The sequence below is a fragment of the Cuculus canorus genome, chromosome 3 (assembly GCF_017976375.1).
Source record: "Cuculus canorus isolate bCucCan1 chromosome 3, bCucCan1.pri, whole genome shotgun sequence".
Lineage (NCBI taxonomy): Eukaryota > Metazoa > Chordata > Aves > Cuculiformes > Cuculidae > Cuculus > Cuculus canorus.
Window position 1 is genome coordinate 110,043,768 of NC_071403.1, and position 18,244 is coordinate 110,062,011.

At 40.7% G+C, this 18,244-nt stretch overlaps 1 protein-coding gene across 1 annotated transcript in view; it reads right to left on the reverse strand.

Moving 5' to 3' along the window:
- EFCAB2 (EF-hand calcium binding domain 2) overlaps positions 1 to 18,244 on the reverse strand; it is a 32,242-nt gene that overhangs the window by 5,984 nt on the left and 8,014 nt on the right. Inside the window, exons 2-3 of the mRNA XM_054062769.1 lie at positions 6,949 to 7,033; positions 2,558 to 2,630 (exon numbers count right to left, since the gene is read on the reverse strand). Of these exons, the coding sequence (XP_053918744.1) occupies positions 2,558 to 2,630; positions 6,949 to 7,033 (158 nt within the window). The remainder of the gene's footprint in view (positions 1 to 2,557; positions 2,631 to 6,948; positions 7,034 to 18,244) is intronic.

An 18,244-nucleotide genomic window follows, 5' to 3' on the forward strand; every position in this document is an offset into this window, starting at 1 on the left:
TAGGTAAGTGAACAAACTGAAAATATTAACCTCGCCTAAGTCAGTTAAGTATTCAGATTTGCAGGTATATGTATCCTCTTGCTCTTCCTCACGATCACTCCTGTTCTACACCTCATCTCCCACTGATGTTTTCCTTTTTCTGTAATTCCTCCTCTTTTCACAGCAACTGTGACAATAACAGTATTTCCTTGTTTCAACTCTGTGAGTTTTACTCTGTTTCTTTCCTTTGGGTACATCCACAGCTCCCATAACAACTACATTGTAGCACCCACTATGTTTCAAATCTCCGCTCTCACAGCCATACTATTATTGTCAACATAACAACTGGGGACTTGAGTCACAAAGAAACCAATCAATCTACTAGAGTCATCCAGGAGATCTGCAGCAGAGCAGTGCACTGAACCTGGGATTTCAAACTCCGGGTATTGTAATAACCCTTGGATTATCTTTCACCATCTCTAGGTTTATCACTTAATCTTAACTTTTTAAGTATGGTATTAAGTACAACCTTCAGCATAAGGCAACGTAGCGAAGAGTACATGATAATTTTCAGAGATAAGATAATTATATGAATGATGATTTGGCAGATATTAATAATTTGAGGGCAACATATGCTAGTTTAGCTACAATAAGGCTAATAGAAAGATTAAGTGACAGAGAGACACAAGTAGTGAGAAACAGAAATTAATCATAGCTTACAATGGGCAGAAACACTGGAGAAATAGCTTGATTACAAACCAGTCAACAGAGACAATTTTTACTTTATCTAGATTAAGATAAACATGGTATTACCATAGTAAATTATAATGGTATCTTACATAAATTAAGATATATTTGTGATTAACATACTATATCAGGGGTTCCAGAAGACAGTGTTCTCGTACTAAATCAATCCCCAGGTTTCACTTATAGGCACCATGAAACTTTCTTTGAGATTTAACTTTCAGTTCAGTGTTCTTCAAGGTTAACCATCACTCTTGAAGGTATCCTTTCTTCTTGTGGTACTTGTACTTTACTACCCTTATAATCAACAATTACATACATGTTATATTGCTGCATCTTAAGAATCTTCTGCCTCATCGCTTCATTACATTGTACTTTGTTATGTATTACTTACCTCAAATTTGCAGTAATGCTGAAAACTTTCTAAAAAGTATGTATAGAAAGTCCAGACTCTTTGGGAGGGGGAGGCAGGCCTCAAACTCTCCTAGTTCCCCTGGACTGGGAGGGGCAAGCTCAAAGCATCCCCCTCCTTTTCTCAATTCTGTATCTTGACTCAGTTGCACTGCTCATTTGCTGCAGACAAAAAGCTCTATGGGCCATTGAAAGTATCATCTATATTAAGCACTGTAATTTCTCCTTTTTTTTTTTTCCCTTGTTTGTTAGAGGGGGCTGGGACAATCGGCACTGAGAGTACAGAACCAGAGCAGACAGATTGCAGTATTACATCATAAGATCTTTCTGCTTTGATGGTTCCATGCACTTCTTTATCTGAAGCAGGTGCATCATTTTCACAAGACTTAGCAGAAGATTTCTCGCACTTAAATCTGATCTACAAGAAACTAGACAAACCTACTGAAGAGAGACTGTTATTGCAACCATCCAAATTTTTGTTGGGAAGAAAAGAGATCAATTCCCAGTATCCTGACCTATCCATGAAAGGAAGAAAAATCTTTCCCCAACTCTCAGCCCCAGCATCTTCCAATCTTCAAGGCAGCACATCAATTTGCAAAACAATGTGAAGTTTTTCCCACTTCTTCATCCCATTTATTAACCATACCCTGCCAAGGCACCCACACACCATCCTTTCTATTACAAGTATGACATAAGGAGACAAAAATGAGTGTAGGACAAAGCTGTGGAGAAATGTGATTGAAATTCTTTACGCCTGCATATCGCTGGGTGAATGGGAGGACTGCTAGGTCTTGTGAGGTTTTATGTCTGAATTCTGACTTACAGGCTTAAGTAATCACGTAAGAAAAGATTACTTACCTATAACTGAGAAGTTTCAAGGCTGTGAGAGAACTCATGAAGGACAGAAAGTTGAGAAATCTGGCTATAAGACAGCAATAACAGGACCCAATGGAAAAAAAAAAAGCCGCAGCTCTTTCCTCTGTATTTTTTGAAATTGATGTACCGTTTTAACACATGCTCAAGAACTAATTTTCAGTACTTAATCATCCAGTGTGTGTCCACAGCATGTTCAAAAGAGTGAGATGGTTAGCGGTCAGATATCCTAATCTGACTGAGGTTTAGGACATTCTTTTTTATCAGCCAAAAGAAATTTTTCCTCCATTTTCTGTAAATGCCCCTTCACCTTGGCACAATGGCACAGTGACCTTCTAGGGTAAAAGAGTCAAAGACTCTTTTTAACCTATCAGTGCTGTTGCCTCATCAGCCTAAAGGTTTGCTTTAGGGCAGCCCGAGAGGCTGCCTGCCTGAATCACCATGACATTTCCAACCTCAGGGAAAAGAGCTTAGGTTTTCCACACAGCAAGGCAGAAGGGCCAAATGTGTGCAAGCTTAAGACTGAAATAATACAGATTTAAACATTTACCTTTGCAAGCACCTCTTGTACTTCTGCCTCAGTTGGGAAGCAACCCAGTGACCTGATAATTGAACCAATCTCTCTGAAAGAAAGAAAGAACATCTTTGCCAGAAAATCTGCAATACAAAAGTGTCTGTGGAGAATCCAGATACAATTCAGAGCTTGCATATAGGAGTATGCATGCACAAGCACACAAGCACACAAGCACGCAAAAGCATATGTACAAGGACTTCTAAGGTAATGCCTTCGTAAGCTATGTTAATCTTTACAGACAATAAATATTCTGGAGCTTTTTGAAAAAATATAATTGCTCTTGTGACTTTCCCCAAAAATTCTGCTTTACCACTGTGTTGCAATGTAACTTTTCATCTGCTGTCCTCTAATTGTTAAGCTTAATTTCAGTTAAGTCTACATTTATATAATTAATAAAAAATTTGGAAACCTATTGAGATGAAAGGTAACAAGTAAAATACATGTTTACATTAAATGGTACAAAGATACAAATTCTAACTGCACTGAAGAACAATTACAAAAGGTCAGGTAGGAGGCAGCCCTGCTATGCCCCGGCTGTGCTCTGAAAGGGTCAAACAGACCAACATGGTGGCTTATCACCACCCTGTTTATGCTGCAAATTATATTCATAGCTCGCATTTACCGCTGAACCTGGCGCAGTTGTTACAAGGCTCTAAATAAAATTCCGGCCAAACTGCCAATGCTTAAAAAGAGTTTAAGATGAACAACGTCACAGACCAGAAACAAAAGTGCTGTAAATCTGCAAAGAAAGAGTACTAATGAGACTTATGGTATGATTGAAAATAAAATAACAGAAGCATCGATGCTGCTTGTGATTTTCCATCCAATTCTACAACACAGAAATTCAAGTACATTTGAATAAGTATCCACAGTGCTGTTGGCTCCCATGATTCAGACTTTCGTGGTTTCTTCATCTTCAACAGTACATTTAGTGGAAAAACTTAAGACTGCCTAACAAAAATGGTAGCTAGAAGAAACAATGACCTTTATAAAATTATCTTACAACAGTAAGGCCCCAAACGTGGCACACCAAGCACACAGAAAACTAGACAAGTCAGTCTTTGGCCTCCTCAGATGGGTCCTGAGGGGCTCCCATTCTAACTGAAAATATCTGAGAAGAACTACAAAAGATAAAAGAGAGGAAAAGGCTGGCTGCGCAAAAATAGTTACAAAACAAAACCCAATCCCACACATACAGTTGTTATGAAACGAAGCCATCTGCTCAAATGACTCAGTGAAACCTTGCCCCCTGTGGAAACAAATGGAATTTTGGCCACTGGCCTCAATGAGGTCAGACATCTAGTCCTATTTTTATAATCCTTGTCCATGCAACCTGTTTCTAGTATGAATATATTGTATTTGATGCTCTCACTCCCATGGTCCCTCATCTTCCCCAGGCAAAAGATACTTACAAATATTCTCTGTGTCCCCAAGAGAAACACCGAGCCCCAAATCCTGCCTCTCTGCTGTCCCACATTGTTTCTGCTCTTACAGACGAAGGGCCTGTGCCTTACCTCACACCCAACTGCAACATGACTAAGGTAAGCCGGGCCCTGAAAGCGTTTGCAATATCTGGCATTGCTGGCTGCTGTTCGTGGCAGTTTGTTTGTTGTTTGAAGTGTCTGTGGTCAAAAAAGTCATGTCACATTTGGAAATAACATGGAGTTAAAGGACTCAAATAGGAAACAATATTTTCCCCCCAGCCACTGCCTGTGACTTAGTTTGTCAACTGTAGTTTCTGCTGTGTAGTTTTTAGTATAAAAAAATTATGGTTAAAATGAGTTTACATTCATACAGGTTTTGTAACACAGACGCGATAAAATTTTGGGCCATAGATTTCAACCTACACACACTTTCAATGACAAGATCTGCAAAATCATGAGAGGCCTTGACTCAAGGTGTGTTGTAAGCAGCATGAAACAATACTGTCTTCCTCATGCTTTATTTCTTAGTAACTTGTATTTGCATCAGGAGTCATGTAATACTGATGTAACGCACTGGCAAGCCACGGTAATTTTCCATATTCTTAACAGGAATCTGATATTTCATGCAATAACATTCATATGTTTGCAACTGTGGTTAAGAATTGTGCTGTACTGCCACCTTCTGATACAAGATGATCAGCCATTAATAATCCCATTATTGTGATATAGCCCTGCAATAAGAGCCCAGGAATAATCAGACAACAATTTGTTGTCCATTGTCGGTAGCTGTGCTATGACAAAAGTTAATGCAAAATTGTGCATTTACTATGTTAAATAACCTTTGGATGTCCCTTCTAACATGCTATGCCTGAATGAATATATTATAAAAAGTCTATTTGTATCATTTCAATGTTGTAACATTTTCTCAGGCTCTATATCCAGTATACAATAGAGCAAGGAACATAGCAAATTTTACAGTTATGTAGCCAGGACTACAGATGTAAATGACAAACACATAAACAACCAGTATGTCAGGGTGCAGTGAGGGCTAGAGGCTTTGCAGGGCTGAGGGGGTGCAGGGCTTCCCCATGGCGGGTGGCAGGGCCTGTCCCACCACCCAGCCGGGAGCAGGGCAGCTGGGGGCACCAGGGCAGCCCCAGCCCCTCCCTGAGGATGGGCCAAGAGATTTAAGTGAACACTCTTCCCAAAGAGCTCCGTGGGCAAGGGAACAGCAATAGTTTCGACCATGGAGATGTACCCTGAAATTCTCCCTATCCAGTATAACTGAAAAATCATTTCACTTCTACGAAGTACCCATAATTTCTTAAATTTAAAGGCACAAGTAAGCATGCATTGCTAAAACCATCACATAAATATTTTGCACCTCCTTCATCTCTATTTTATAATGCAGAAAAGATGCTTGGAACATTTAAAGATGTTTTCCAATTTGGCTTTGTGAGGAATGTCTAATAACAACAATTTCACTAGTTCTCACATTCCTTTGTAGTGTTTATACTCGATAATTGATTTAGAAATAAAAGCTCTGGTGATATTCTTACAAAAATAATAATTGGAAAATTACTTCAGTAAACTTCAGTGCCAACAGTTTATAACAACTTCAGAACCTGCTCAATGAGACATAAATTTGTGGGGTTTGTATTTTATAACATAAGCCATGTTGTTATGTATACAGAAGTTCATGTTAAAACAAAGTTAAAGTAGCACTATCAAATATCTAAACATAAAAAATACCAGAATTAACATTATTTAGGAATTTTTAAATTTAACTTCCTCTAGCTCTGCATCTTCTAGCCAGTTATGCCCTGATCAGTCTAACAGTCCATGTTTCTATCTTCCACTGAACTTTTTCTACTCCTTCAGATATCTATTTTGCTGGCATTTCCATGACACTGCACTCAAATGGCACAATGCATGCAGTTCTCCCTCCTCACTCTCATCTGTGCATCCCATTCCCCTAGTTCTGGTCATTCGACTTCAACAAGGAGAAAGCTGAACAAAGAGCACAAAAAGAATGGCCAGGCCTATTAAACAGCATCTCCTAAGAAATTAAACACAACCAGACTCTTCAGGCCTAAATTTCTGTGATGGAGGATGGTTGCGACAGAAAGCTATGAAATCATTAATGGTGTCAAAAAGATCAATAGAGAGCAATTGTTTTCTATTTATCATAGGACACAAAAAAAAACCCCAAACAAACAGGTGCCACTTATAATGTGGAAGATGTACAAAACCAACAAGAAATATTGTGTGTTTGCTCAATTCCTTACATTCCTCTCCCAAGTAACTACTAGCAGCTCAGATAAGAGTACTGGGATAAACGATCTTTTAGTGCAATAAAGTATAATCATCTTTATGTTCATTATATTATTATTGTTGTTGCTAAGTTATATAATCAAATTATATGCATGTTTCTTCCAAGTCACCTAAAAGCACTCCCTGTCTGATCAATATCCACCATTACCCCAGACAAAGAGGGAAGCACTGGATGCACTGCAGCTGGAGACACGTACTGAGAGCAGGTAATAGTGACACACACTGGGAGGGATACTCCTTGACGTGTGGGAACTACCCTGAAAGCAATGGGATCCTTATGGGATGCAGGACCAATAAGTAGTGCCAAATGAGCTATCAGAGCAGAGATTTGCTAGTAAAAATTGTAGCCTAAGGCCTCTTGTCTAGCTGCAGTTCCCTCTTGCCTCTTTACTCCACCAGTCCCAGCATCCCTCTCTCAAGCAGTTTCAGTTTTCAACCACTGAGCAATGCAAAATGTCTATTAAACAACCAAAGATGCACTTTTCCAATGAGGGCCAAAAGGACTATTTCAATTACATTTTCTGGTAAAAACCAGCAGATGCTGGTTTAGGGAGTTATTTACTTCTACGTTAGATTCCGTAATATTTCTGTGTGAAGACATTTACAAACCTGACATCCACAGTTTTACTGTCTTCATGGTCAAACACCTCAAAAGCTTCTACAATCTGTTTCTCAACTTCAGCTACAATGCGATCTGCAAAAAGAAACAAAAGATTCACTGAGCTGTTGCAACCAATTTATTTCCAATTTGAGAATTGCAACAGCAAAAGCACCAAAACTGATAAACAGGCAAGTAAAAGGTACTTCAAAAAAGCATAACTTATTCTGAAAAAGAACCCACTCTAAATTCAGAATCTGCCATTTATATTAGTAATGCGGTTCTTGCTATGGCTTTGCAGATACATCAAGTCTGGTGGTAATGGTGCATCTCAGTTTCATGATCACCCATGATCCAGGGGTCATGATCCAGGTCTGTCCAGGTACAGACCCTGCCCGGAGTGTGCCACATCTCCTTCTGGACCACCAGCCTGAGCCTTTCCTGGACACCATGGTGCCAGTGGTATGAGCAAGGCAAATGTGGGCCCTGGCTTGCCTTGAGACAGGTCTGAGTCATTTCCTCCAGGTCCTTGTATCCAAGCAAACATTGGTGGTCTTATGTCCACTACATAAGCAATAAAATATGAAAAGCTGAGAATCAGGAATAAAGAGACAGCTAAGATGGGTGCGCAGTGAATATGTCTCATGGTAAATACTGTAACAGTTTGGAAAGGAAGATGATCGCAGCAAAGGGGAAGGAGTAATTTGCTGCACTCACCTTTTACGTTTCAGTCTCAAGGAATGGGGAAAAAGAAAAAGAACCACAAGTTATCACAATTATATCTAATCTAAAGCTAGAAATTGCATTCCTGGGGTAAGGGAAGTGCCAGGAAATAAATTCTGAAGAGAGAAATGTAAAGAGAGAAAGTGGATCATCTCGAAACAACCTTTCCTGGCAGGAAGCCATTAAAGAGTGAACGTGTTAGCCCACTTATTAATATTTGACTCCAAAAAGACAGAACACAGGAGGCAAAGTGATATGGAGTTCACCTTTTGGTTCCTGTGGCTAAATACAGCCCCAAACTCCAGCCAGCAAACCAATTCTCAGGAGGCAGCACTTTGTGAGCTAGCCTCAGGGCCTCCAGAGACACCTCAGGGCCTCCAGAGACACCTCAGGGCCTCCAGAGATGCCTCAGGGAAAATCTGAGTGACAGACAGAACATTAGATTGGTAAGAAGGACTCCCGTTTTCCCATTTTCACAATTCTCTTCTGTATTTTCAACATAATAATTAAAACATAGCTCTCCTCAATTAGATGATTTATTCTCTTCTTTAGGTGCATCTGGTGTTGTGTGGTCGAGCAGGTCTGCCCAACACTAAACCACTGGATTTTGTTTCCACAGACATAAAAAATTTATACCTAGCTTTCTACAATCCCAAGAGGTTGGGAAATCCCTGGGGATGCAGTGTGCAACCATTTTTTTTATTTGCTCTCGTGCCCTCATGACAGAAAAGCCTGCTTTCTGCCAAAGGGTATCAGAACCAAACACAGCTGAATGATACATTTGCTTTGTGATGTGCCTATCTTTATCTCAATCCATGAGGTTTTTTCACTGTATTTACTCTCACCCCACAGCTGAGGAGGGCAGAGGGCAGCTGGACAGGTGCCTGGCAGCTGCCCAACGTCAACCCACGAGAGGCTGCGAGCAACTTCAGTATAGTAGTGGACTGACCCAGATAAAAGGAAGCTCTTCTTCATATAGAAGAGAGGTGTGACCCCTTATAAAGGTGCAGATGACTGCTGCTTTCCATCTGTGTCCATACTGAACAGAGGGTATGTAAAGAAAAGAGAGACAGGAATATATCCTGTATTCCTTCCTCTGACTTTATTACCCTGATGGAAGCATGGGCAGGTACTTGCATGATGGGTTGGAGACTGGAGCTCATTGAGGAGGAATAGCTCTGTTCAGTCCCCAGATACAGGACAAGCTGTATTCTTCTCATAGTTTGACAATAATGCCTACCTTCTATGTGCTTAAGCAGTAAGACACATTTAATTCCTTTACAAAAAAACACAGTCAAATCCAAGTGGACCTGGCTCCTCGTAGAAGAGGCCCTAAAGACTCACAAACTACTAAATTTCATGGGAGTTTTTTCAGTGACTTCAGAGAGTCCTGGATCCATACTGTTGGGAGTTTAGTTCTTGAGATCAGGCACTTCAACTGAACACTGTGTCTTGCAACAGAGAAATGCTGAAGGAATATTTATAGCTGTATATACTTGACTTGATGAGTGAGCCTTCTGCAGAAATAAAAATTAAACAGGGGGAGGCAGGGAGAGATTTCCAGAACTGGAACTACATAGCCATCCAAACTTTTCAAGCTTTGCCTTCCGTGAAAATAGTATACATTAATCTTAACGTTTTCAAGAGGCTTGTCAAAGAAAGGTGCTGAAATGAAATGAACTTGATGATTTAATCTAGGTATCAGATAATTTATATTTCCTCCAAGAACTGAGAGGAAGTTGTGACTAAGAGCCATTTCCATGGAAGAAAACATAATATACTGTAGTCCTCTCAAAAACTCTGTGAGATGAGTGAACACCTAATAAGCTATTGCGTAAATCTCTCGTTCTCCTTCTCAGAATGAAAACTAAAGATGTTCAACACAGTTCAGGATGGCAAAGCTAGTTATCTGAAGACCTCTGTGATTCACTCTAAAACTCTCTTTGGGAGGGAGAGAAAGATGAATTTCAGCTCTAAAACAAGTAATGGATACAAGTTTAAAATTACACCTTCAAGAAGGGCATCAAGAGATGAGGCATGCAGTTAATTCGGCAGACGTGACACTCCAATGTACTGAAATCTTTCTGTACTAGGAGACTGCTCCATGGGTAGATCAATGAAAGTTTCATGTTGCACCATGGAGCAATTTTTTAGCACTTTTCAGGACAGAAATACCTATGGTGTGATAGAACAAAAGATTTCTACTAACTAGGAAAACGATATGTAATATCAAAGATAAAGCTATCTGATTACTTCTAAAGGTTTAATGAATAAATATTGAAACACACCATGCCAAAAAAGATTCCAATATCTGCAATTATTTATTCCCTCAAATGTGTCCTGTAGGGATGATACACTATTTCCATGTATATGCTGCTAAAATGCTTCAGATACTTGTAATTTTTTTCTCATTTTCTCATTTGCATTTATTTTCCTACCATATTTGCAATAAGAAAACAAAATGTCCTAAAATCCGTTCCTCAGATACATTAACTGGAAAGTCTATTCCCTACCAGTTTTCTTTCCTGCACCATCCTTTGCTATTTTCCCAGTTTGTTTACCGTGAACTAGATAAAGCTCCAGACGCTGCCAGTTAAGTAAGACTGCCAGGGAGCTGGGACTCCCAAATTAATTCCGGTGGTTCTTTCAAACTGAATTGTTCCTCTTCAGCTTCTCCAGACTGTTTCCCAGCACTCTGAGGCCCATTTGAAGCCAGTCCTTAAGCAGCCTGCCTGCAGCTGTTGTGACATTTCTTCTTCAAAGACAACAGCTTCACTCTTTGTAGGGAACAGAAGCAATTAATAAGATGTGGCTCTGCCAGGCTCTTGAGTAATGAGCATTTTTAGAAGTGATTTCTAGTTGACACAATTTGCTAGATTCTGCCATTTGTTTAATGGTACAAGTTTGCTGTCTTTTCCTTCTCAAGGCCTGTTGCTCTGACGGTCCAAAAAGCCAACCCTTCCTTCCACTGAAGAGAAATTATGTGCAGAAAAAAAAAAGGTATCAAATGAACAGGTAGGCCAACATGAAAAAACACTTAAAATGCTGTGAAGCAGTGTCTCTCTGCTGCTCACATAAAAGACTCAGAGCCAATGGAGCCTAATGAATCTATTTACACTACGAGATACTCTGAAACTCTTTTCATGGTATGTAAAGAGCAAAATTAAGGTTTGATTTTATTACTTAGTGTTACTGCCCAACACAACTGAAACATTCATTTTTATAAACATTAATCAAGGTATATTATAATAAATATAGCAAATTTTACATTTGAACTTCTGTACACATGTACACACCTCATTAGTTACTTCATCCTCTCTTCATGGTACTATGTTATGGTTACAAGCAAGTGTGAGGAAACCCCTGAGGCCTCTGCTGACAGAACACTTTCTCACATGGGGCTGCCTTGCTGCAGTTTGAAAGGAAAAGAGACACAACTGGGCAGCCCCTGCTCAGTGACAAATAGTTTTAGAGTCGTTTACATGTTGTTGTTCTGATTTTATTTAAAAGTGGAGCTGGAGCTATCAACAGCTCGTTTGTAGATGTCCCCGTCCACCAACCAGGGCTTATCAGCAGGAAGTACAGAATAGTACCATTAGCTACTCAGCACCATTTCTTCCCTTTTCCACTAGCCATTATGTCAATCAAAAAAGTAGGCAGCAACCTTGGTCCTGTCAGCTGAAAAAGTGGAAATGGCACGCAAAGACTGACATGAAGGAAAAGGAGCATTTTTAAGAAGGCAATGGACACAAGAGGGGACATGGCTGTGCAGGCAGCCGCATGAGAAAGTGGGAGTTTTAAAACCCCCTGCAATCTGTACTTGACTTCAGTGAACCATCTCTTTCTGCTCACAGATCCAACCTCTGGTATGTAACTACACCAGACAAACTGCTAAGCACTCTTCCATAAGAGGCCCCTATGATGATCCTTTGCAAATCCCAACTCTTCCCATCATCCCCAAAACCAAAACACCCTGTGTCTTGCCATACAATGCCAATCAAAAGGAGAGATGAGAAGATGTTTCAGCCATGGAGAATATCCGAGCCACCTGGAGGTGGGAAAGTTACCAAAAAAACTAAGTGAGAAGTCCCTGCTTAAAAACTAAGCCTACTGACTACATGATCAAAAAAAACAAAGGCATGGCCAACAAGCAGAAATAGCTAAACAGACCTTACTCCTTGTAGCCTTACTATGGAGTTAAAATCCTAGAAATATGTCAAGATGCAGGAACAATTCCCCAGTAGGAAGGGGATGTGAAACCAGTACCACATTCCCTTTAAGGGCAATTCCCCATCTATTGTCTAGGTGTACAGGGAAAAGGATGCAAAAGATTTGTCTTTAATGTTTGCAGCCACTGTTCACTGTTTCATCTGACCTCTTCCAAAATCCTTCACAAAACCACTAATAGAAAAATAACGGCAAAATAAGGGGGGGGGGCATAGAACAAAACCAACCAAACAAAACTGACTGTAGTTCTAATGAGAATAAATGTACTGTATATTTGCTTAAATATAAGGAAAAAAACCCAGACAAACAATAACGGTCTTCACAATTGCAGCTCTGAGGAGGTTACCAATTCCCTCTTCTGAGATAATCAGGCTTTTAAGGAAGTGTTAAGTGGACTATCACCTAGGTCATGATATTAAAAAGCACTCACAGTAGTCAGCATCACCACCAGGAGTGAAACCTCCAACATTCTCAAATAAACCCATCAGTTTTAACAAGACATTGAGTTTTCAGAACAAAAAGGGAAAGCCAGCGTGGTATCATATGATGAATTTTTGGTTACGACATCAGCATAAGGTGTTCTCATCTTACTGCTTCTCTTTCCTAACTCCAAAGCAAAGTATACAACTCCCTATATTATTCTGCAAAAAAATGTGTGTGTTGCCTTCATGCTAAATGGGGGAGCTTAACAGACATAAAAGTAATTCACAAACTTTGCCCAACCCCCCCCAAAAAAACCTTGCAGCATTTAACTACTTTCTATTTTAAGGAAATTACTGAGGAAAGTGAACGCAAGGAGAAAACAATCTTGAGGCCATTTGAATCTGGCTTATTGGCCAGACCTTTCTGCTCTGTAGAAGAAGAGGCATACATGAGATTTTCTCTAGTGACCTTCTTAATTCCAGGGGAAGCTTAATGTACAGTCAGCCTAATACACTGAAATGGTAATTGTATGCCGTACTCTAAAAATACTGAGGCAAGAGAAATATTTTCTTCTCTACTCTGTACCTCCTATGGCATGCATCATGTTAATATATTAGAGACCATAACAGAAAGGAACAGTCTGATTAAGCTGCAAGCTTGTGGAATATGTAACGTTATTTCTTTGTACCTTGTGATACATAATGGATTAAGTTAAAATTTGTATCCATTGAAGACTCTTCATTCTGGAAAGAAAAATCAAGCAGATCCTGAAGAAAAAACAGAGATTTATAAAGCAGTTTGATTCTTCCAAAGAAGGGATAAACCCATTCCTGAACTGCAATCTGAGGAAAACAGGTTGAGACAAAAGTATTAATGGCAGCAAGGAGAAATGCATCACCTGAGTTTAGCCATTCCAACTAAGTGAAGAGATAAAAGTTTCATGACATTGGGTATACGACAGTTCCCAGGAAATGACCAGGCCGAGTCCTTCTCTGTCAGTTACCTACTCCAATTTGGGAATCTGAGCCATGACCTGCAGACTCAGAAAAGGGATAATCCTTTCTCACTTGGATGAGAAGCACCCCATGTTATCACAAATGATACTTAAGCACTCTGAAGTTTAGTCTGTTTCCTGCACAAGAATAAAAAAGTTTAACTGGTCTTTGCAGAGGTCACTTTCAAGCATTCTCAAATAAGCAAAACTTAAGTTTCAAGAACAGCAAAAGCAGTTTCTTTCATGTTTTGCACAATTGTTGAGAACTAGCCATATCATTGCTCCCTATTGTCTAGGTTTGTCACAGCATACACCATGTGGTATCCAGCTAAACAAGCAAGCCCCATCAGCACTGTGAATGAACAAAACCAAAACCCCACACTTCTCATCATCTGTGCAATCAACCTTGGGTGAAGAGCATAACTTCACCCTATTGTCATACCTCTTTTCAAATGGTAGTACATGTGAGAGCTGAAAAATTCCCTGGTTGCTTCCACCACAGTAACCGCCTTACGTAAAACTAATAGAGAAGAACAATAAAGGGACTATATTTAAAAATAGATACAGTGAACGAAGCTCTCTGAGTGGAGCAATTGGAACAATTTTTGCACAGTCCCATGGCACGTGATGCGAATAACCATGAGAACAAAGCCACTGGCAGCAAATAGGGGTTTAGAAAAATCAAGTAATTAATTTTATGTCTGATGACAAAATACAGGCTGTCAGTTTGACGAAGGCTGTGGCAAAGTTAAGTGCAAAAGCTACTTCAAATTCTGATGCAAAAGTATTAAACACATTTTTTCTTTTTTGTCTTCTTTATATAAGACAATTGTAACATCGGCAAAACATATAAGGTGATAGGGAAAACTAAGCTTTGTCTTGACTCCAGCTTTGGCTATGGAAATGAGATTATTTCATAGAATGATGCTAGTAACAAAAAAAATTAAAACAGTTTGATCAACCACAATGGAAATAATTTGGTTATTGCAGTTAAAGCTTGACAAATCCATTAAAGACATTTAAAAAAACAATATGACAACTGTGCATTTCAACCTCAAAGTTGAAAAAACGTGACAGCCTTCAAAACAGCTTGTATTGAAGTGTCATTGATTTAAAAGAGAATATTCACCATTGACAAAGTTCTTGTCCCAGTTAACTCTCCCCAGAGGTGGGGGAGTCATGGTCAGTCCTGTCTACTGCCCTCCCTTCTGGATCAAAGATGGCTCTTCACCAATGGAGAAAATATTTCTTTCCCCTGTGGTGCACATTCTTGCAGGTCACCAAACTCATTTTAATGCTGTCACTCCTGGTTGCACTTGCAAGATGCCATTGTTTTGCCTGGCTTGTGCTAGGCAAACAGCTCCCACACCAGTCCACAGAGATTAGCCGGTATCCTCAGTACTTGATAACTCATACATATCTGCCTTGATTCAGAATGATGTAACAGCCTGAACAGCTGCTGCGTTAAACCTGACTCCCACATCCTTACCAGAATCCTGTTTGCTTGCTCTGTCCAGAGCTTGCACTATATTTCTTAAAGCCAGAGGATGCAGATGGCAAAGTACGTCAGCGTGAAGCCCCAGTGGAACCACAACCACTGCCTGGGCTTGCTGCAGATAATGCATTTGCCTATGGGAATGGAGAAGGGCAAATTACAAGGGATATCCTTGCTACCTCTGCAAAATCCTTGACAGATGCTTGCTGTAACACAAAATTGTCCATATGTTGAGGGGGACCAATAAACCACTGTTTTCTGCATCACTTCCTGTACTACAACCCGGACAGCCTCCCTGTGCCCAGGCTTCCAGAGCAGAAAGATTAATTTCCCTGGTTCCACCCAATTATTTTTTGAGATCTCCAGAAAGGAGGACTGCAATTTGTTTGTCAAAGAAATAAAAGGCATAAGGACTTCCTACATATAAAATGCAAAGCGAAATTACTCTAAACTTACTGAAACTTTTTATAATAGGATAGGCTGAGAAAATCGAATTTGTTCAGCCTGGAGAAGGCTCAGAGTATCCCTGATAGCAGCCTTCCAGTACCTAAATGGGGCCTACAAAGAGGAGGGGCTCTTTATCAGGGAGTCCAGGGATAGGACAAAGGGTAATGGTTCTAAGCTGAAAGAGAGGACATTTAAATTAGATATTACCAAGAAATTTTTTACTGTGAGGGCGGTGAAGCACTGGAACAGGTTGCCAGAGAAGTCATGGATGCCCCATCCCTGGAGGTATTCAAGGCTAGGTTCGATAAGGCTTTGAGCAACCTGGTCTAGTGGAAGGTGTCCCTACCCATGCAGGGGTGTTGGAAATGTATGATCTTTAAGGCCCCTTCCAAACCAAAATGTTCTATAATTCTATCATTGAGCAGAACTTACAAGTGAAGGGAAGAGGGGCAGGGAACGCTGAATGTTGCAAGTGACTGAGTGGGACTAGGTCTCAGCAGTAATTCTACTAATATCATACAGTGCTTCTTAGGGTCTGTAGAACTAAGTGATCTTCAGGGCTGGACATGTGGCAGGTTTGCTGGTGGGGAAGGCATACGGATGCTTGGTGCCACTGAAAAAGAAGCAGCAGCATGTGCTGAGGATGTGGCAAGGGATACGATTCTGCCTTTCCCATTACATGGCTGACCTCCTCACACAAAAATGCACACAGGCAGAGGGGGCTGATATCACTCGCTGACTCTTGCCCTAGAGCACTGTTCCCTCTGGAATAGCACCTCTTTGCTCTGCTGAATCTCCTTTCCCAGCTTTGTTCTTTTGTCATCATCATCTTCATATCTCTTCAAGTGCCATGTGTACCTTTTGTCCTTGGCAGTCTAGATCCAGCTCCAGGTGATGAGACTTATTTTTCAGGAAAAGGAAGGGGGTGGTTGAGTCTCTTCCCTGTCCTATAGGGTCTCCCTGCTATTCGAAGAGTTCCTGAGCAGCTTGTTACTGAGAATAAGCAAAGTACATGCAATCCTGGGACACATGGAGGAAGGATGCTACCTATGGTTTGCTAGGGAAAACTGCATTCCCTGTAGGCAGCTAGTCTGAGTGATGCAACACAGGTACATATCAATCCATGTCAGGGACAGCACTTTACACATCTCAGGAAAGACTCAACAATATATGCCCTGATGGTTTTACTGCACAAAATCTGTGTAGACATGGTATAGCTACATATATATCTATAGACAGTGATAGATAGACAGATAGATATATAGATATATATCTATAGACAGTGAAGCACAAGTCTTCATAAGCATCAGCAGAGAAGCCTGCAACCCTGGGAGATGATTAAGGAATACCACCTAGCTGTAATCAGCCGGAGTTCAATTTTCTCAAGCCTCTTTGATGAGAATCAATTTTTCAGAATCTTTTTCATAGGATAGTATAGAAGGTGTTCTTCCCACTTTTACTGCACAAAATGAATTTGTGATTTGATTTGCATCTGCCAAAGAGGAGAAATGGAGGAGTAGTGGCTGGCTGGTTGGTACAACCATGAATCTGGGATGTAGCATGCATGTCGTTCCAGGTCAAAACAATTAAGACAAGACAGACTCTGGCATGGATTCCTAAGCCATCACAAGCCCAGGCAGTGGCCCATCACAACAGCTAGCCGAGATGGGCTAGTCCAGCTCTTGGAAATGCAGGTGTGCAGACTGGGGCCAGAACTTGGCTACTGCACTAGATTTTCTTACTAATGAAATGTTCTGGACCTAGCAGCACCTCTAGTGAAAAAACAAGACAGAAAAGTTGGCCTAATTCAGGTTAAAATTGCAAAACATTCTGAAATTTTCTAGTGAGTAATTTGTAAGCCACCCTACAACATTCCTTTTACATCTGTGAGGAAAATCGTCCAGTGGAGGCCATCATCCCCTGCCTTGCTGTTGGTAGTAGGCAGCAGCCCTTCCATCAGGAAATGGCAAAGCAAGTTGTATTCCCACACACGCAGCATCACAGGCAGTTTTCTGCTTTCTGTTCTGGCCAGCTAGGACAATACAGTGCAGGATTACTACCAGTAAGTGGCAGGGAAGTGCACAAGCAAATATTTGGCACCCAGCCCTCCTCTAGCTCCGACTTACTGTTCTGCTGCTGCTGCTCTAAGGACTGTGTGCAGCCTTGACCCAGCCACAGCTCTGAGCTCCTCCCGCCACACCCCCCCACACCCCCCGCCCTCCCGCTGTCCCTCTGGCTCTTGGGGCTACTGCAGTTATCGCCCAGGGACAAGCACCTTGCTGTGTGAGGTCACAGATCCGTCTTGCACCTTTCCCTGTAGCTACAGCTCAGATTTTTATCACTCTGAGTACAAAGTCTCTCTGAGCTCTGAAGCAGTCAATAGTGACAGCTAATGCCCTGACCTTCTTAAGCACCTTACTCCTTGTATCCTAACCTACTGTCACACCAGTTTTAAATAGTGCGGGGTCATGCTGTGAACAGTAACGTTCAGCTTACTGCCTATATCCTCTGGTGAATAGCACCAGGAAACAGAAAGAATGCGTGAGGGGTATGTTCTGTATATGCCCAAATCTCAGATAAAACGTATAATCTCCTGGAGCTTAAAAGAATCATTAGAGTCATCATTACTTTCAGCATAAATGCTCGGCAGTCCTCCTGAGCATCTTTCAAAATACTACAGCTCCTCTGCTGACCATAGCAGTTTCTCTTTTACCTGCTTTCACATGTTTGTTTTCCCACACTATGTGCATTTCCTGTTGCAGAGACCTTGCAGAAAAGCCTTCTTTTTTTAATTTTCCTAATATTTGGACATGTGTGAAAACTTTTTTTTTCCCCCTCAAATCCACTTCACCTTTTTGCACTTCTTGGAAGGAAGGGTTGGAAACAGGCCTCAAGACACTGTGATGGAACGGTTACAGTGGTGTTACAGGACAGAAAAAGCTATTGAGTCCTGGATCATAAGGAAACGCATCTTCATTTGATAAGCAGTCAAACATTT